Source organism: Heliangelus exortis, chromosome 2, assembly GCF_036169615.1.
Source record: "Heliangelus exortis chromosome 2, bHelExo1.hap1, whole genome shotgun sequence".
NCBI lineage: Eukaryota > Metazoa > Chordata > Aves > Apodiformes > Trochilidae > Heliangelus > Heliangelus exortis.
Window position 1 is genome coordinate 94,797,910 of NC_092423.1, and position 20,891 is coordinate 94,818,800.

The following is a 20,891-nucleotide window of genomic DNA, read 5'->3' on the forward strand; positions in this document are numbered from 1 at the left end:
ATAAGAAAGAAGAAAATACTCCATTTAAATGTATAATGTGTGTATAGGTCTGTGTCTGTATATATTTAAATAGTTCAGAAAATTTTAATTCCCAACTTGCAACTGTAGTTCTGTTGAGTAAATTACTTCTAGACTGTGAGATTTGTGTGCTTCACTTTGATAAGAAGACAACTAAAATAAATTCACTTTATTATTTAAGAGATTCTGGCATGGTACCAAAATACTTTTCTCCATTATCCAGATGGACAAGTAGTCATACAAAATACTTGTTCCATTGATACTAAAATTGGAAAAATAGTGCAATATGAAAGTAGTGATATCTTAAAGCTGAGTTAGTATATAGGCAGGTTCTGAACTTAATACAAACAACACTTGGTTTGTAAAATAGTGTTTACAATGAAATTAACTCATCACATTTAAATGACTTGTCATTAATGTTTTTGGTAACCAAAAGGATGAAGATGTGTATTTTTAAACAAAACCAAAACTTGCTCTTTAATATTAACAATGAATTGTTAAAAGTTGAATATTTAGATCTTTCACTATACTGTTATCACATACTCTTTTCTCACACTGATTTAAAGAATAATAATTTGGTTTAAAACAAAGTATACAATGATGATTCTTTTCTTGGGCATTTTAGAAAGCATTCTGAGTAGTTTTCATGCTGTGAAATATTAGACATAGATTATTTCCACTGAGTTTAGTAGAAGTTTTTTTGGCTTCAGCAGCTGAAGAATTCTAATCTCCCAGGAGTAGGTTCTAAAATGTATTTGTTTGAAATCTATAGAAATTTTTTAATTAGTCTATCAGAAGTTAACTTCTTTGTGAAAGGCTGAAGCAAACCCTAGGTACTGGAAGTACTGAATAATGATAAATTGTGCAAGACTATGCAATAAGATGTAAACAGTAACAATATTAAAATACTTCTAATATTAATAATGCTGGTATTTTCTTTCTCTTCATTTTACTTCTCAGGAGGACAAGAATCTTTCTGAACTGGTGGAATTAGCAGATCAGGCCTTGAGCAGTCTACCTTACCATCAACACTTTCCCTTGGTTCAGGAATGCATTAACATATGCTCCAATCTGTGAGTACACCCTACTATTTAAAACTCTGACTTGAGAAAATTCTTTTTTTTTAATGGATAAACTTTCTCAAGTAGTTCAACTTTTTAATTCCCTGTATTTGAAGAACTGTTTTCTTTTGGTAATTAAAATTACCAAATTTGGTAATTTCCAAATTTTCCAATTACCAAATTATTTGGTAATTACTTCTAAATAATTTGTGTTATTTTGTTATTTTAGAAAATTGCATTTCAGATGCTAAAAGGATGCTAAATGCTTTACTTTCAGAAGTCCTAAAAGTCTTATTCTAATATAGCATCTACAATAAAGTATGGCATCTCTTTTATGAAACAGCATGTACAAATTGCTTTTTAGATTTTTCATGTCTCTAGTTAGAGAATTTAAGTTACCTTGTGGTCCCTGAAAGTGTTCTATATTGAAAACTTGGTTACAAATATAAAGTCTTAATTTTATGCTGATTCAGAATTCAGGGATTTTTTCCAAGGAAAATACATTTAAGAGCTCTCTAATGTGTGCTTTTGAATTATGAAGCATCAATACACTTTTCAGTGTCCTAATGCTTTTAGAATTAATTATTGTTTGATTACTGTTTCAGGCAACAGGAAATTCACTTCAGTTTTTAAACTAACATGAATTCACTTTGTGATAGTGAGATGGACATTTCCCTCTGCAAGGAAGATATTCTGAAAGCATATTTAGCATATTTTATTTTTTATAATCCTGTACCATGATCTGAGGAGCCTATTGAAGTTCAGTAGAATTTTTTTTTTTTTTCAGATTACCTACATGTATAAAAGAAAATCTCCAAAGGTGAAGAGTGACAATATGATTTTGGCGAATATATTGTTATTTCTGAACTTTTGTCTGCCAGCTCATTTTTCAGGACCTCTTCAGGATATATTTTTGAGATATCATGAAATTTAAAAGGAATTTTTTTCTAGAAATGTTTGGGTAGTGTAAAATAATAAATTAATTTTTTTTTCTTTTTAGTTGGATGTCTGATGAGTCTAACTCATTGCTTCAGGCCCAGGGTCAGAAGGTGCTTCTTCATCTATTGTCTCATCCTTTGTTGGATATAAAAACTAAAGCCTATCACTGCTGTTTGGAAGTGATTAAGGTTAGAACTAAAGCTTACCTAATGCTATTGGTGTTGTGCTAAATAATGCATATTACATCATTTTCCTCATTAAAAGCATTTTTAATGCTAATTCCATGTCCCGTGTTACATGCTGTTAAATTTATTATAGGCCTGTAGGCCTGCACTTACAGTTTGCTGTTATTTTTGGTATTAAATTTACTTGTGTAGGTTCTACTTCAGGTACTGCATTTCAGAATGAGAGGATGTCTAGAAGGGGAAAAACAGTGATTGAAAAATTTATTTTTTAAAAGAGATTCTTAACAATGCTGATCACTTTTTTTTTTAACGGCTGTTATACAGAGATATTTCTATTTAAATAGAATACATTCCTTTGAAAAATAATTCATTTGTTCAGGTTTGCTTGTCTGCTGAATTAACAGAATCACAGGCTCCTTTGGGTTAGGCCCTTTAAAGATCATCTAGTCCTTAACTACTATCAGGTTGCTCAGAGTCTCATCCAACCTCACTATCAACATTTCCAAGGATGGGGCATCTACCATTTCTCTGGACAACCTGTTGCAGTGTTTCACCACCATTATTGTAAATAATTTTGTCCTTATAATTAGTCTAAATCTACCCTATTTTAGTTGAAAACCATTACAGGTTGCTACAGGCCCTGTTAAAAGTTTGCCCCCACCTTTCCTATAGGGCCCCCTTCAGGTATTGAAGGGCCTGCTATAAGGTGCCTCTGGAGCATTCTCTTTCCCAGGCTGAACAACCCCAACTCGTTCAGTTTTTCCGGATAGGAGAGGTGCTCCAGCCCTCTGAGCATTTTTATGTCCTTCCTTGGGACCCACTCCAACAGGTTCCTGTCCGTGAGGACTCCAGAATTGGACACAGTACCAGATGGGGTCTCACAAGAGCAAAGCAGAGGGTGAGAATCACCTCCTGTGAGCTGCTGGCCATGCTTCTTTTCATGCAGCCCGGGATGCAGGTGGCTTTCTGGGCTGTGAGCATCCATTGCTGGCTCATGTCCATCTTTTCATCCACCAGCACCCCAAAGTCCTCTAAACAGCTGCTCTTAATCCATTCACCATATAGTCTGTATTAATCCTGGGGTTTGCCTTGATCCAGGTGCAGGGTATCGTGCTTGGCCTTGTTGAACTTCATGAGGTTCACTGGACCCCACTCCTCAAGAACAGATTCTTTTCCCTTTCTAGAGATTTTTCAAGGCTGTTTACTGAAGGGAAACTAACAGAATAACACGTTAATAAAATCCTGACACTCTAAAGAGAAGTATTTTACCTTGATTGTGCTTTAATTATTTAGACCTTATATGATATATTGTTTTTTCCTATTGTTTTTTCCTGTATAAAAGCCTGCATTGTGTCAAAGAACATTTAAGTCCTTTTATCTACTCATTGTTTTAAAACTTTTTTTTTCCTGTTGTTTTTGGAGCTTGTTTTGATTCTGGTATGGATATTTTGTCACTGCTGTAGGTTTTTTTGTAAAGATCCCTCCAGGGTTTAAGGGTGTGAACTTCCTAAAAGTATGACTGTACTCTGTAATAGGAATGGTATTGTCATATTCATCAAGTAATTCTAGGTATTCAGTAATACTGGCTCACAAAAAAAATCCCTTCTCCATTTTGATATGTTAACATAATTCTTATTTTCTGTAATGGACATCAGCTAGACCTATAGTGCTTACAGTACAATTCATTAATGTACAAAGATGCTGGATGCAAGTTTCTCACACAAAAAAATCCCTCTTATCTCCACTGAATGACACTTGCAGTTTTTTCTGAGATTTTTACCTGCTTGTTTTAGATTTTGTTTATTTTAATTATTTAAAATAAAATTATAAATGAATAAATAAAATTATTTAATTATTTAACCCAAATTATTTAACTCCAAATTATTTTATATTTGTTACAGTTAGCTTTCAGAACTGTAGTCTTGCAAACTTCATGGAGAAAGCCTTTCACTGGTTGACAAGATGTAGTAGCAGACTATATCTTGAACTTTAAAACTAACCAACTGTATTTTTTTTGAAGGACTGTTTAGGTATGCATAATATTGTGAAGCCTGTGTCTTCAGTCTGCCACAGAATACATTTTCTTCTTCATCCAAAAGTTTTCTATGAAATCTGTACCTTTGGCCTTCAGGAAGCCAACAATGAGGTACTGTGTTCAGATGCTGTATTTATAATATAGCTATACTCATATAGCTATATTCAGAAGCTATATTTATAATATATTTATAAGTTGGCAAGTAGATATTGGTATTTTCCGTGGTGGTCTGAGGCTTACCTCAAGTTTTGACTGTTTATGGTTTCTTGTATTAGAAAAACTATAAACAGTGAAGTTGTATAAAATAGATTTTTGTTGTTGTTGTTGTTGTTATTAATTCAGAAACAAAATTATGATCTATAGATAGGATGCTATTAAATGTAATAAGTACCAATGAAAAATGAACTTTACCTGTAATAGATTCATCCTTAATAAAATGTACATATAAAGAAATAGTATTATCATGCTTTACTTTTATGGAAATCGTTAAGTCTCAAGTGTTTGTAATGGTGGGACAGCTTCTGAGAAGTGCAAAAACACATTTTAAATCTGCAGTGTCTTAGCAATGCAATACTTTTTTATAGCAACAAAAACATCTATGTTTAAATTTAGCTACTTGAGTATTATAGTAATATTTTATGGCCTTTTAGAATAGGATCAGTTTTCTATTTGGTTTGTTTATATACATGAATGTTTAATATATATCCACTATTTCCTATCTTAGGAAATCTTAAAGCTTAAGCTTAGCTTAAAGCTAAGCAGGGAGAGGAGAGAAAAAAATTCTTAGGTTATTCGTAACTACTTTCTAGGTGATCTGTAAGATCCTTATGGTCAAAAGGGAAAGAACACTGACTAATTTTTGTTTTTTCTTTCAGTGTGTCTCCTGAAATGAGTTTTTTTTTTTTTTTAACACATTTGAGCCCACAGTTACATTTAGAAGTGATTTTTTTTAGGTGTTAGCATTTTAAAAGAACAAGTAAAATGTCTTTGATGATGTGCTATGTATTTGAATTTGTACTTTGCATGTAATTAATCTTCTCCAAGCAAAACATTTTTTTTCTTGCACTTCTCCCATGGATACTTTATTAAAAAGATTGTCATTTTTTTTATTCAGTGGTAGGTCAAGATTAGCAAATAGACTCCACCTGATGTTGAATTTTGAAAGACTGTTGAGGCAGAGAATGCATATTTGCAAAACTAACTTTTGTTCTCTTTACCTTGTAATGCTTTTTCATTTTTCTTTTAACAAAATACACAATGAAGATCATATCCAAGCATTTTTGGTTTTTTTGTTTGTTTTGTTTTTTTTTTATAGTTCTTGGATTTGTATCTCCTACACATTCAGTTTTCATAAAGCATCAGGTTAGTCTTTCAGGCATGGGACAATGAGAAGAAATTGAGAAGAATGTAGTATTCCAAGGTTGGGTTTAATATTTGCCATGAGATTTTACAAAGCCAGTCTCTTAAAGATAGGCTGGAGTGATTATATTAGGGGCTATTTTTATTGCTTGGGGTGAGGATTTTTAGATTTAGCATAAAATACAGATTTTTAGCTGCTAAAGGCAGGGTTTTTTAGACTGTGTAAGAAACAAGAGTTCTAAGAAGTGGTTGTTTGTTTTCCTGTTGTTCCCATTCTAATAAAGTTAGCTTGTGAATTCTTTATTATACATATAGTATACATTACATGCTATACACAGAGTAAATTTATGGAGTGTAAGTGCTGTACCATATACCTTTTCCTTTTTGATTGAGAGCTTCAGATGAATTCATGTACAATTCAAAGTATTTGGTAGCCTTAGTTTGGCTGCTTTCCTCAAGAAAGTGGAAGGGCCATTCAGCAAGGTTTAAATCTCTTTTCTTCCTCTATCTTTAGAGGCATATCACAGAGGCTGGGAATGAAATAAATGCCCAAGAAGTATAGTGCCAGGAAAGAAAGGAAACAGAATTTGTTTTACCTGCAGGGTAGAGGGACCAATAGGTGTATAATATGAGGTAATGATTTCTTTTATTTAAGAAAAGACAGACCAGAGATCTAAGGGGAAAATGATTGGGTGTTATTTAGACATAATTATTTGTGTGTTTTCTCTGAGAGGCTTGATTATTAACTTAACATTTAGTGTGTCTGACAATTTAGAAGTTAACAATTCTGCATTGACAATGTTTTGACAATGCTTTGAGGTGTTTTTGTATAATGTTTCCAATTACAACAGTGACAAACTGATCAAGACATACCAGTGTTTGCATTAGTTCTTTTTCTTTGTTGTGGAACAGGTGAACTCTACAGCCAAGGCCATTCTGATGCATCTGTTGCAGGGACGATTAATAATGGAAGTATTGACTTGGAACAAGTTTATTGAGGCCCTCTGTCCAATTATTGCTGTTTTACAGGTATTTCTAAGAGCTTTTATCTGAATTTGGTGTATGAAATCATGTAAACAGCGACAGTGTCATGTCAAATAACAGAATATTCATTTAAGTAGCAGGTGAAAAATAAATTACCAGTAATAAACCCGTAGACTTATTTTGTCAGATGTCAAATGGAGAGATGTCTTGAAGGGTCCTAATGCCAATCAGAGTTACTATTTTGAATTTGTAGACAAATTTTAGCCTTGTATTACTAGAATGTGAAACTTCAAGATGTTTTAGAAGTAAGGAGCGAGCCTACTGGGACTTAAATTGTTTGAAAATATGAGTAGATAATCCAAGTGTAGATTGAAACATTGTACTTTTAAAAATCGTTAATTATTTTTAGAATTCTCCCATATCTTTAATTAAAAAAACTATTACACCTCTATGATTTGCCTATTTCCAATGCTACTGGAAGTATCAACAATCAGTATTATCCTTAGACCTTTGTCTACGTATCACTAAAAATGTGCAAAATTTGTTTTCTTTACTCTTAGCTTTATCTAATGGGAACTTTTTTCTCAGTCTGATGTTTAGCCAAATTCTTCGTTTTCATTTTTGTGCTATAGATTTCCCTTTTGTTATCTGCCTCTAGTCTTCCAGGCTAGGTATTTTTCTGCAGTTATTTGATATCCACTTTTCCCAATGTCTGTTTTTTTGCCTTTTTTCTGCTTTTTTTTTTAATAAATTAGCCAATACATCCAAGTATACTTTTTTTGTCTTTTTTTTTCTCCAAAAATGTAACTTTTGGTAATTATACCTACCCCTGCTATAAATTCTTTCATTTGCACCTCAGTATAATCACAAGTTGAATAAAATGCTTATATACCTGAAAATAAAATGCTTATATAGCTGAAGCCCTTACATAGAATACAAAAATCAAAAATTGTGAGCAATTGCAAATAGGATGGGTCAGAAAGAAAAATATGCAGAAGAAATACACTGAGAAATCAAAGGCAGAGGGAAAAAGTTTACTTCAGAACCTTCTGTCCCAGTAATGTCAGTTTTTGTTAATCATGTAACTATCTTCTATTAATATTCAAAATTAGTTAGATGAGAATTTAATATAAGATGTAGCCTGAACATGTGAGAACTTACACAACTCATTTTTGTGAGTAGAATTATCCTCTATATTATAGACTGTAGTTGCTATGTGCAATAGATACTTGAGCAGAGTTTACCAGAGGCCTGTATTTACCTGATTTATATTAAATGTCTTCTATTTTACTTTGCTGTTAAAACATTTGAAATGTCATTACTTGGCACCAGGGACTGTGGTTTGTCTTGGTTTTGTGTGAAGATACTAAATACCTGAAAAAAGATAGGATATGTTTTGAAATTATTTTCTCTGTAATGACTGAATTTGAAATGGAAACTGGTTCTAAAGAGCAGCATCATGCTAACAAATTGCAGGGTAAAGCTTCGGGTCAACGTACCTCTTGGCCATGTAAAAATCTTTGGTTTGTATACAGGATCATTTATTTATTTTTAAAATTGCTTTAACGGCGAAATGTTAATCTGCAGAAATGGAATGCTTTCTTAAAAGTTATTCCTTTTATTGAAGGGGAGTTGCTCCTTTCCCCACTCTCCTCTAGCCTTTAAAAGGGAATTACCTTTTTTCATTTTCTACGTTAGTAAGCTGATTTTTTTTTAATTTTGGAAAATTTTTTTGTTTGTTTTAGGGTTATGCTGACACAAAAGATACCCTAGGTAACTGTATCCTCGCTTTGAGTGAAACAACCTCTGACAAAGGAGATGGTATTCTCTCTAGAAATATTAGACTACAGGCTGCTCTGCGCCTTCTCTTCTCAAAAAAACAATTGTAAGTAGTACCCTGTAGCATTTCAGCATGCTGTCTAATGCTGAAGACAAAAATATCTGCTCTAGAAAACCAATTGATTTTTATGCACTGGGTTGATTTGAAAGGCATATTAATCAATATTGAGTTGAGTGAATTGTTCCCTGTGGCTGTATTGATTTCATAATTATTTTTTAACTATACAGCTAAATTTTTCAGTATGAGGACTTTATTTTAATTGTTTACTCCTACAGGGTTCGTTCCATAGCACTTAAACATTTAACATTCCACCTTTTGAATGAAGAAGGGGCAAACCTGAAACGCCCACATTTGCATGGTAGTGTGCTTTCCAACGCTTCAAACTTATTTGTTGTAGAAAGAGCTATTGAGTTAAAATTGGATGATAAAACAGAATCAATATTTAAGGTGAGTAAACTCTGTTTAAATCTTGTATTTGATTTGTATTTGTATTTGCAGGCTCTTCTGCCTGCCCAGTCTCTCAAGTTACTGCTTTCTGGAAAGTTGCAGTATTTCATTACAAATGGATTTGTTTTCTGTAAAGGAATGTGTTCATATATTCTTTCAGTGTAAATTTAAACAGTAGTTTTTATGCTAACATATGTAAAAATAATTATTTCTATCTGTTTTCTGTCTACAAGAGTGTTTTTTAGAGTCTGATAGAACTTTCATAGAGCTTCTTTTCTGCACAAAATAAATTATTACTGAAGTAGGCACAAATAGTTTTTAATATGCAATATTCTAAATGAGATTACTAATTTATGTCTGTTTTCTTAATGTTGCTGCTTTTACAAAGTGAAAAACAAATCACAGGTATTTGACCTATGGCAAAACTTGTATCTCTTTTTTTTGTTTTTTTTATCATCTCGCCTCCATTTTTCTCCTTCTTTACCCTCAGAGCTTTCAGCTTAATAACAATATGTTAAACAAGTGCTAAGATGCTTCCCCTCTGAAAAATGTATTCTGAAAGTCATTGTACGTGTGATTTATGCTTTATTCCTACATCCTTCAGGAAGTTAGAACTTGAAATTTGCATGGATATGTAGGATTATTTAAATTTCTCTAGCCCTATTGCCATAGCGAATTCAGTCCCTGTCACAGACTTAGAAACATATTCTAGTATTTCTGTGTAGTGCTGAGCTTTCTGTAGTCCTGCATAAATTTAGCATTTTTTTTTAGAAATCTGCTTCTATTGTGCACTAGAAACTACTGTCTTGTTATAATACATATTTATTATTGGAGATTTGTTTTAACAAGATTATAGCCTAACTGTTTCTTATTACGTGCATGTGGAATACAATCAGATACATTTTAATGAGGAATGTAGAGCTTTTTCATTTTCTACATTTTTTTAGGAAATTTGGCAGGTAACCTTGTTTCATACTAGTATGGCATGTGGATCTAATACAGTTTTACTTTTAGGCAGAAACTATTGAAAAGCTGTATGACATCTTGGCTTCTGATGCTGTTGACCTAGTTTTACGGAAGTCTGCAGCTGAACAGCTAGCTGTCATTTTAGAAGGTAAAATTCTTCAGTAAATTTGTACTTGTGCAGATCATTGCATGAGCTTTCAGTTTTGATAGGATTTCTGTATGTTTCATCGGAGGATACTTTTTGTAATCTTGATGTATATTGTTGGACCAGAATTTTAACAGTAATGTGGATAATCTACCAGTTCAAGTAGAAAATTACTTGTTGCCCTCAGAAACAGTGGTTTTACCGTGTAAAAAACCAGCTCCCTTGTGTAGTAGAGAAGTAAGCTGAACTCTAAGCTCTGTAAGAGGTTTTCTTTCTACTTTCCCTTCTTATTGTTTGTCAAGTTGTTGATCTGTCTCAGAACTAATGGTGCTTCAGATTTTTTGGTATTGCTACTCGAACAAGGGATATGATGGTCAATGTAAAAAAAATAGATAAATATTTTAAGTGTTGTCTTTTAAGTAGAAACTTTATACTTAGTTAGGAATTTCATTTATCATCCTGAATTTCTTCCTTCATAAGCAAATGTCACTCCAGTTTTCAAGAAGGGTAAGAAGGAGGGCCTGGGTAACTATAGATTGGTCAGCCTTACCTCCATCATTGGTAAGGCTGATGGAACAACTTGGTGCTGTCTCTAGGCATGTCAAGGATAAGAGGGTATTAGGAGTACTCAACATAGTTTTCCATGGGATAGTCATGTTTAATCAACCTAATAGCCTTTTATGAAGACATAACCAGGTGGATAGATGATGATAGTGCAGTAGACATAATTTCTCTTGATTTCAGTAATGCATTTGACACTGTCTTCCACAGCATCCTTGCAGCTAAATGGAGGAAGTGTGGTCTGGATGATCAGATAGTGAGATGAATTGTGAACTGGTTAAAAGAAAGAAGTCAGAAAGCTGTGGTCAATGGGACAGAGTCTCATTGGAGTCTAGTGGAGTCCCTCAAAGATTAGTACTGTCCCTGGTGATATTTAAAAGATGTGTAGATGTGGGACTTAAGGAAATTGTTTAGCAGTGGACTTGGTTCTAAGAGTTTTCTTGCAGAAAGATTTAAGTATTAATTAATGCACAACCACTGATTCTTACTATCTTCTGTTTTTCCTGCAGATAAAAAATTGCATGGCATTCTGAAAAAGTTAGGTGTGATGGAAAGGATTTTGGCTTACCTTAATGAATGTATACATGTGGATGGCAAGGTAAAACTATTGTTTCAAGTTCTTCTGCAAGCATTTCATAGTGCAGTTAGAATTTGCCTTTTTCTGCACTAATCTTTGTGCATTATTTCTGCACAGAACACAAGTGTTTGGTAACAATTGTAATTGCAATATATATTTATTATATTTTTGATAATGCTAAGATTCTCTTGGTGAAAGAAAATTGGTTTGCCTACCTATCAGAATAGTTAGTCAGAGAACTATGCTTGGTGTGGCTCAGAAATACACCAGAACTTCCCTGAAGCTATCTCAATAGACACCAAAATAAAATTTTCAATTGCTTTAAAAAACAATAAATTATATTGTACATCACAGTCTCTGAATTTAAGTCCTGAAGCAATTTATAGTTAAAAATTAGGCCATGTTGTAATGGAAAGATATTGAAAGTATTAAGAAAGGAATTTCTTCGTACTTAATGGAAGTAATTTTATTTGTCAAATTAATGAAAATTACATTTTTCTTCAGTAATGGTGATGGTTTTTTTCTAGTTTACTAAGATCTAAGATTATTTTAGCCCTGTAGCATTAACTAATGTTTAGTCTGGCTTATGATAGCTTGAATAGAAGTAATTTTGTAAATCACTGAAATCCAGCTGGAAAAACTGAAATACTGCTTTCTTCATATTTTAACATGTTGTGTTTTTTTGTTGTGGGCTTTTTTGTTTGTTTTTGTTTTGTTTGTTGGTTTGGGCTTTTTTTAATTTCAGTTTTTATTATTTTACCTTTTTTAGACATGTAGAGAAATGAGACTGTTTTTTTTGCATAATGAGTAGATGTTAGCATGATTATATAATAATACAGAAATGCAAGCATGGAAAATCCTTTATAGGCATCTAAGAGTCTAGGATAAACTTTAAAACAATGTTTTTAGTCCATTATAAACTTTAATCCAGAAAATACACAGGTAAAAGCTCTCTAGGGGCTCTGACACCTTTCTTTTGTATACATTGCTTGTGGAAAGTAGGATCTTTATACTTAACAGTATACTTAACGTATACTTAAACTTTACATGACAAGGTAATCTAGCCCAAATTCTTCTCTCAAATGTTTTCTTCTTATTCCATCCTAGAATCAATAGAAAAGAAAAACAGAGAAAAACCAAAGAGCCTTGTATGTTGTTAGAAAAGTGGCTACCTAGAAAAGGCTGAAGCACATAGTAGACATAAAAAATGCCATTAAAATAAGGCTTTATATATAGTTGTGCAAAAGATTCTTTTCATAGAAAGTAAGGAAGGCTTTTGTTCATTCATTATTTGACTAAACTATATTGGGTGATGCAGTTTACAGAACAAATTTAAAGGCAGAACCTTGGAGAAGCAAAATAATAGTACACTGGAACACATACTCTCTTCTCTTTAATAGGAGCAGTGACTTTGGTTACTTATTTGGTCATTCACTGATGCTTTAACTTTTAGCAAGCTGCCTTCCCTTCTTAGTTTTTCTCCTTTGAAATATTGGGACCCAGAAAATGAATGTGATACAATAAGCTACAAAAAAAAAAAAAAAAAAAAAAAAAAGTAAAAAAAAAAAGTAAACTTACATGGTTGTTAACTTCTTTAATACTTTGGCTCACATACTCACATATATGCTTCTTAAAAATACATATTTTAGAAGCAAACCTCTTAGCTGTATTGTGATGCCAGAGATAAATAAAATGACCCATCAATTGCTAATGAAATAAATCCAGAAGTGAATAAATATTTTGTAATGATAATGCAGTTATCGTCTGAGTGAAATGTGCCTGCATAAGAAAGTTCCAGGTTTCTCTACTGCAAATGATGGAATTCATCACTTCCATCATGACAATTTGTATTAAGCATCTCAAAATAGATTATCCTAATACTTATCTGTATTTAATTTTTTTTCTTGTTCCTGCAGCTTATGGAACCCATAGTGTTACCATGTCTCACACTCTTGCGCAAACTTGTATTTGCTGATCCAGTTGCTCGTATGTCTCTAGCACAGCAATCGTCTCTGCTGCTTTTGCTCTTCAGAGGTAAAGATTCTATTTTGACATTAGTACTTGTGTGGAAAGAAAGTGTGTGAAATAGGTTTAGATGTTTAACCAAAAGCCTGCTTAAGAACCTTGGATCACTTCAGAGTCTTTAATATTTAAAAGATAAATCATTGTGTGCTAGTGTTACCCATGTTGTGGCATCTGTTTAAAATGACTGTAGAAATCAGTTGTTTTTAACCAGAGTCCTTCTATGTATTATTAAATACCAATGTTTTCCTAACACATTTTAAAGATCTCTATTTTATTCAGTTTCGCTGATATTCCAAAGTGATCGTGATGTTATAACTGAAACTGCAATATTGCTTTGTCTTCTGTTGTTTGATGAAGTGGCAAGAACAGAAACATGGTAGGAAAGTTATTTAATGGCATATTTTTTAATAAAATATTTTGATGAAAATAAGTTTATATGTTTCTCCAGACAAATGATGGCCCCCAACTTCTATGTATCAAAAATTTCATATTTGTAAACCAAATGAATTGTTTCAATATTTGTGTTACATGCTATATAACATGTCATGTTTTCACAGTATCAGTTCATTGTACCTCAGTGTTAATTTTAAGTTTAATTTTCAAAAAACTCTGGTCTGTAATCCATCTTTTCCATAAATGGAAACTTCAGAAATCAAATAGCTAACTCTAGGCATGTTTTTTTTCCCTTAATTGGATTTCTTCTGTTTACTTTGGCTTTTAAGTGTAGCATTTTTCCTTAAAATAACAGACCTTACCTCATGATATTTGGTTATTTGAAATTTGCATATACTTCAGAAAAAATGAGCTGTTCGAATTCACAGATATGAAATATACCAAAAGAATTCTAATGCATATTTTTTCTGTATTAGAAAAAGGAAACAAGCATGTGTTTTGGTATGGTATACTTAATTTCATTTTTATGTGCAGTACATCTGCAACAAGTGTTCTGTATGTATGTGATCTTAATATTGCATAATCATGAAGAAATATTTATTAATACAAATTAATAATCTGTGGGTTACTAAAGAGCTAGCTGGAGGACAAAATGCAACTATATCTGAATAATAAAAAGTAATTAGTGTAGCGTTAGTAGAAAATCAAACATCAAAGCTTAAAATCCAGAATACTCACTACAACTTCAATTCTTGCAGGACAGATGGCATAACCATTAATGATACTGGCCTACCTGTCTTCAGCTTATCTGTTGCTGTTGTTAGAAGGTATGGTGAGTTGTTTGGTTTTCCTGTTTTGTTTTGGGGCTTTGTTTTTTTTGGTTTCTTTTTTTTTTGTTTGTTTGTTTTTTTGTTTTTTTGTTTTTTTGTTTTTTTGTTTTTTTGTTTTTTTGTTTTTTTGTTTTTTTGTTTTTTTGTTTTTTTTGTTTTTTTGTTTTTTTGTTTTTTTGTTTTTTTGTTTTTTTGTTTTTTTGTTTTTTTGTTTTTTTTGTTTTTTTTGTTTTTTTTGTTTTTTTGTTTTTTTGTTTTTTTGTTTTTTTGTTTTTTTGTTGTTTTTTTGTTTTTGTTGTTTTTTTGTTTTTGTTGTTTTTTTGTTTTTTTGTTTTTTTGTTTTTTTGTTTTTTTGTTTTTTTGTTTTTTTGTTTTTTTGTTTTTTTGTTTTTTTGTTTTTTTGTTTTTTTGTTTTTTTGTTTTTTTGTTTTTTTGTTTTTTTGTTTTTTTGTTTTTTTGTTTTTTTGTTTTTTTGTTTTTTTGTTTTTTTGTTTTTTTGTTTTTTTGTTTTTTTGTTTTTTTGTTTTTTTGTTTTTTTGTTTTTTTGTTTTTTTGTTTTTTTGTTTTTTTGTTTTTTTGTTTTTTTGTTTTTTTGTTTTTTTGTTTTTTTGTTTTTTTGTTTTTTTGTTTTTTTGTTTTTTTGTTTTTTTGTTTTTTTGTTTTTTTGTTTTTTTGTTTTTTTGTTTTTTTGTTTTTTTGTTTTTTTGTTTTTTTGTTTTTTTGTTTTTTTGTTTTTTTGTTTTTTGTTTTTTTTTTTGGTTGGTTTGGGTTTTGGTTTTTTTTGTTTGCTTGTTTGATTGGTTTTTTGGTGTTTTTTGTTTTTTTTTTGTTTTTTTTTTTTTTCCATTTGTTCTCCTTTCCAAGTATGGAGATGGAAGAATGATGGAGGTGGAAGAATGAAAGTAAACATTTCAGGTTAAATCCAAGGTTGTCTGCCTTTTAAAACATGAAGGAAAGGAGCATTTAATGAAAAATAAAATAAACTAAACAAAAAGAAAACCCCAAAAATACTACCAAAAAGTCAAGCACTTCTTAAAATACTTGTGTGTGTTTTGTTTTTTTTTTCCTTTAGGTATCATCTCCCAGTCAGGATCACTGCTCATCATGTAGTTAGCCCTAACACAGTTGTGGTGCCATTGTCTTCTGAGTGCTTGGCAGTGAAACCTGTGTCAGATATGCTTAAGATGGCTTGGAATCTGTCATGGTTCCATGGGACTGAAAACGTATTGCAACTGGTAAATTATGAGAAAGAAGCAGAAATGTGAGCCATTTTATCTTGATTTTAAATCCTAATATATTTCAATTAAATTAACATTCCATCAAGTTGAATTGTTTATCAACTTCAAACAGCGGTTCATTTTTACTGGTTTGAGAATGCTGTCTTTTTAAATGGGATTAAAAAGGATTGCATCTCAAGACTGCAGATATGTTGTCACATCTAATGCTTACCTAAACTGCATTTATACATGAGGTGTAGAGCTTGATCCAGCCTTTATTGATGGTCAGAGTAACTCCAAACAATTTTAGGTGGGCTCTGTTTTTCTTTTAGTCATCGTAAGCTTTTTAGGGAGTTTCTTTTTTTCCCCTTTAGAGCTGCATGACTTACTTTTTGTTTTTCCTTGGGGATTTAAATTTAAAAAATGTATCCTTTTTGATGGTAGTACTAAGAATTAGGGTAGATAAAAAAGAAAATTCCCTTTACATCCTTTGGTAAGCTCTTGATTAGGCATCATTTCTCTCTTTGAGACTGGTTTGTATGCAGAATTTAACATCACAGAAGATTCTTGATTTAATAGGACTCTAATGCTTATTTGTATCTGTCCATCTTTGCAATTTTTCAGTTTTTGCTTTTGTCCCCTAGAGATACTACAAGTCTTAGCACTAAGCTGTGTGGTTCTAAGCCAGTGGAAACTTTGAAGTTGCTGATTTGATAAGTCATTTTCATTTTAAGTTCCCTCAGGCAAAACCGAAGCAATCTCTTAAAAAGAAAATAGGAAAATAGTGGCCAAAATTTTCAGTAGTATGGAGTATTGGAGTTCATTACAAACAATATGAATACCACCTTTTAAAGTAAGCATCTTTTAACTTTTTGAGAGGTACCATTTTTTCCAAGGAACCCGAACAGTCCAGGATTTAAACACAGTGGGGTTTAGTTAATGTTGTTTGGTTTTGGTTTTTTGGAGGAGGTAAGTGAAGGGGAAGGAGGAGAAATTAATTGGTTAACCAAAAATATATTTTTAGGGCAGTTTGTTTTATCTTCTCATTTGAACCAAGAACTGAAGGAGTCAGCAGTCTCTGAGGTAATTTGTAAAGGTACTGGGTGCTAATAATTTCTCTCTTTTACGTTTTCAGATTTTTAGACTCACTAAAACTGTCATTAGAAGACATTCTTATACTCAAAATAACTCACACAAACTATGGACTGCAGGATTGTCTTAATTCAATCGCACAGGCAGTATCCCACAAGGATGTCAGGATTGCTCTCACTAGACTTAGTTTTTACATTCTGAATGACAGACTTGCATTAAAATGCAGTTCTGGGTCTTGTGGAACCATTTTGAAGAGTCTTGTTTGGCAAAAAGCAATAAACAGGTAAGCATGTTGACTACAGAACTCCATGAAAGATTACAGTGCTTAATTTGTAAATTTCCTAGTTTTCATGTTTTAAAATATATGGAATTGATTGTCCATGCACCTCTGCTTCTGAAATATGCAGAGCATAAGTGATCCAGGAGGTTCCTGGAGAGCATCAGTGACAACTTCCTGACTGAAGCAATAGAGGAGCCTAAGACAAGGTACTCAGTTGGACCTCATGCTCACAAACAAGCAAAGGCTTATTAAGGATGTGCCATTCTAAGGCAACTTTGGCTTTAGTGACCATGAGTTTCTAGAGTTCAGGATCCTGAGAGTAGGGAGGAGGGCAAAAAATAAAGATTACAGTGCTGGATTTCAGGAGAACTTTGACCTCTTCACTGTTAGTATGTGATGGGATCAGGGCCTGGAGGAAGAGAGACCTAAGAAAGCTGGTTAATATAATCAATAATTGCTGCCTCCAAGCTCAAGAGCCATCCATGCCACTGAGGAGGCAAAATTGTCAGCGTCCTTGCATGGATAAACAAGACTGACATGGGCCCTGGTAGAATGCAACCTATGAGTGTATCCTGGCTGAAGTCTACTTTCCTCAATCAAGGTGATTTGGAGATGTGTCTGAGAATGGGAGTAAACTAAATGTGCCTCCTATCTCCAGGAAAGGCAGAAAGTGAGACCCAGGGAACTACAGTCCAGGCAGCCTCACCTCAGTCCCTGGGAAAGGGAATGGTTTCAAATCCTGGAAACCATTTCTAGAAACATGAATGACAAGGAGGTCATCAGGAGTAGTCTGTATGGATTCACCAAGGGGAAGTCATGCTTAGCCAGCCTGCTTGATTGCCTTCTACAATGAAATGTCTGGTTTTGTAAATGAGGGTAATGGATATTGTGTGCTTTGAGTTCAGAAAGGCTTCTGATGCTGTAGGATGCTTGTAGAAAGGCTGATGAAGTATGGGTTAGATGAGTAGACAGTGAGATGAATGGAATACTGTGTGAACATCTGAAGTCAGAGGGTTGTGATCAGTGGCATGAAGTCTAGTGTAAAAGCAGTAACTAGCATTGTTCCCCAGGCATCAATACCTTCAACATCATCATTAATGATTGGGATCGTGAGTCAGAGGGCACCCTCAGCAGTTCTGCTTATGTTGCAAAACTGGGGGTGGTGGCTGGCACTTTAGAGGGTAATGCTGCCATCCAGAGGGACCAAAACAGGCTGAAAAAGTAGGGAGAGTGCACAGTTCTGCACCTGGTGAGGGATGACCCTATACAGCAATATATGCTGGGGTTCACCTATCTGGAAATCAGCTTTTCAGAAAAGGACCTGAGGATCCAGGTGGATAGCAAGCTGCACAAACTCCCCCTCTACTCTGCACCTTGAATACTGCGTCCAGTTCTGGTGTCCCCACCATAAGAAGTTCACAGATCTGTTGGAGTAAGTCCAGAGGAGGGCCACAAGAATGATCCAGGGGCTGGAACACAAGGAAAAGCTGAGACACCTGGGACTGTTCAGCCTGAAGAAGAGGAGATTCTGAGGGGACCTTATAGCTGCCTTCCAATACCTGAAGGGAACCCACAGGAAGGCTGGAGAGGGACTTTTCATAAGAGTGTCCAGCGATAGGACAAAAGGAAATGGTTTTATACTAAGGGAGAATAGGTTTAGACTAGATGCTAGGAAGTTCTCCAGTACAAGGGTGGTGAGACTCTGGAACAGATTGCCTAGAGAATCTGTGGATACCCCACCACTGGAGGTATTTCAGGCCAGGTTGGATGAGTTTTTGAGCAACCTGGTCCTGTTGAAACGTGTCCCTGTCCATAGCAGGGAGGTTAGAGTAAATGATGTCTAAACTCCCTTGCAACCAACCATTCTGTGAAGTGTAGTTCAGGTTTAGACCTGAAAAGAGAACTTTTATTTCGCTCTTCACAGCATAAAAATACTAAGCCCCCAGCTTTTAACAGAGTAGAGGGACTTAACATAGGAGTGTCCAGTGAGAGCAGAAGAGTAAATGGTTTTAAACTGAAGAAGAGAATAAGTTTATACTAGATCTTAGGAAAAAGTACTTCAGTATGTGGGTGATGAGACTCCCAAACAGATTGCCCAGAAAAGTTGTGGATGCCTCCTCTGTCATGGTTTAACAATGGACTGGCAATTAACTGAATGGAGTGTGAATACTTTTAAAATTACATGTAATAGAGATATTTGATCTATATAGTTCCACATTTACAGGTAACTTAAGTCCTGTTAAGCTGAGATTTTAAACTCTCTTTTAGTGTGCTACAAGTATAGAAGTAATTTTTTTTGGTTTGTGTTTGTGTTGCAGGTTTCTGCAAGTGCTTCCAGCTTCTGCAGAGGATGAGAAGCTTTTAGTAGATGTCTTAAAATTTTTAAACAAATTGTTTAGAGAGCAGAGATCAAGTCTGGAGTCAGACCATCTAAAGTGGATCCTGAAATCATTCCTTAAAAATGTAAGAATACACCTAAGAAGACTGTAGACTGTAAGAAATGCTACAACCGTGAACTGGTTGGCTGGTTTGTTTCTGGTGGGTTCATCTAGAAAAATGACTTCTCAACAAAAGCAAGAAATAGCAGATCTTGTGGTATCAAAGTCTGCTGCTTTATAGTCAGTGCTATGGTTTTAGTTTTTGGGGAAGTTAACGCTGAACAAGAGTAAATTTCCTTTTCTCCTTTGTTTCTCTTAACTCTTAATATTTTATTTGCCAAATGAAAAAAACTTCTACCTTTGTGTGCCTTGCTCTAGTGCAGTAAAACTGGAAATATGGTTGTATAGAGCCATATAACTATAGTTAGCTATGTGTAGCTCTATGTAGAGTTCAGTATGTACATGTAACTATATATACTAATATATTATGGTTAAATGTGGAACCACACATACAAATGTGTGAACATACACATGCAGCTGTATAAGCTATGCTTAGCTACATACCTACAACTGTATTATATTTGTAACAGTATGAGGTTCCATACAAGTGTGTTAGAACATTTTGTTTGGCAGAGAGATATAAGTGAATATTTTCTTGCATTAAGAACAAGAACTGAAAGTTAGGAACAGAAGTTTTTGCTTTCATTGTGTCTCACTTAAGTTTTGATTTGAATTGGTTATAATATGTCTCTGTAAAATGTTTTTATAAGGATGATGAAGGTATTAAATGAGCTGTTGTAGTTAAAATGCTTGTGTAATATTGAAAGAAAGGAATTTTTCCTCTGCTTTCCACTTGAGATATCTGGTCTATCCAATACTATTCACTTAAGATGTGTACAATTTGAAAGTAGAAAAACAAATAGGAAAGGAACATCATAAAGCAGTATAAAATTAGTGTTATTGTAGTTGTCAAACTATAATAATTCAGTCTTGCTCTTCAAAAAATTAAAAATTGCCAAAAATAAAAGTGGTTGCAGTAGTTTTAGAAGTCTGCGAAGTTACTGTCCTTGACAAAACCAGGGCACACCGCTGACATGCAAGATTATTCATGATCTTAAAAGGGATATTATATGTTAAGTAAAGTCTACATGCATTTGCATTTTCCCATTTTAAAACACAATCTAAGTATTTAGGAAAAAAAATGCTAGTAGACTTCATTTCGATTACATACAGAATTCAGGTACTTCATTTTTAGCGCTAACTGGGAATCACAAAATTTTGCAGTTATGCCCCATTCATGATATTAATACAAAAATCTTTCTAGCAAATTATTTAAGTCTTTTAGGCAAATGAGACATACAAGATACGTTTTGAATTAATGTATCTACTATGTATTTTCTTGGTTTTGTGATTTTTTTTTTTTTTTTTGACTGCAGGATGTTGCTGTATTTAACTTGATGCTTCAAAATACACTGTGTCATTGCTTAATGTCAGGAGATTTTAAAGGCCTTAGGAGTAGATTCTTTTATTACATTTAGTCGATTCAAATTATTGGTAAT

At 33.2% G+C, this 20,891-nt stretch overlaps 1 protein-coding gene across 4 annotated transcripts in view; it reads left to right on the forward strand.

Annotated features, from left to right (window-relative positions):
* RTTN (rotatin) overlaps window positions 1-20,891 on the forward strand; it is a 119,980-nt gene that overhangs the window by 58,944 nt on the left and 40,145 nt on the right. For 2 of the 4 annotated variants that reach the window (XM_071737066.1, XM_071737067.1), the window contains exons 4-17: window positions 979-1,091; window positions 2,080-2,206; window positions 4,224-4,349; window positions 6,510-6,626; window positions 8,327-8,466; window positions 8,697-8,868; window positions 9,883-9,982; window positions 11,050-11,138; window positions 13,034-13,151; window positions 13,422-13,518; window positions 14,294-14,362; window positions 15,438-15,626; window positions 16,718-16,957; window positions 19,273-19,417. In XM_071737066.1, coding sequence (XP_071593167.1) covers window positions 979-1,091; window positions 2,080-2,206; window positions 4,224-4,349; window positions 6,510-6,626; window positions 8,327-8,466; window positions 8,697-8,868; window positions 9,883-9,982; window positions 11,050-11,138; window positions 13,034-13,151; window positions 13,422-13,518; window positions 14,294-14,362; window positions 15,438-15,626; window positions 16,718-16,957; window positions 19,273-19,417 — 1,842 coding nt within the window. The remainder of the gene's footprint in view (window positions 1-978; window positions 1,092-2,079; window positions 2,207-4,223; window positions 4,350-6,509; window positions 6,627-8,326; window positions 8,467-8,696; window positions 8,869-9,882; window positions 9,983-11,049; window positions 11,139-13,033; window positions 13,152-13,421; window positions 13,519-14,293; window positions 14,363-15,437; window positions 15,627-16,717; window positions 16,958-19,272; window positions 19,418-20,891) is intronic. The other 2 variants (XM_071737069.1, XM_071737068.1) reach the window with 2 other exon arrangements.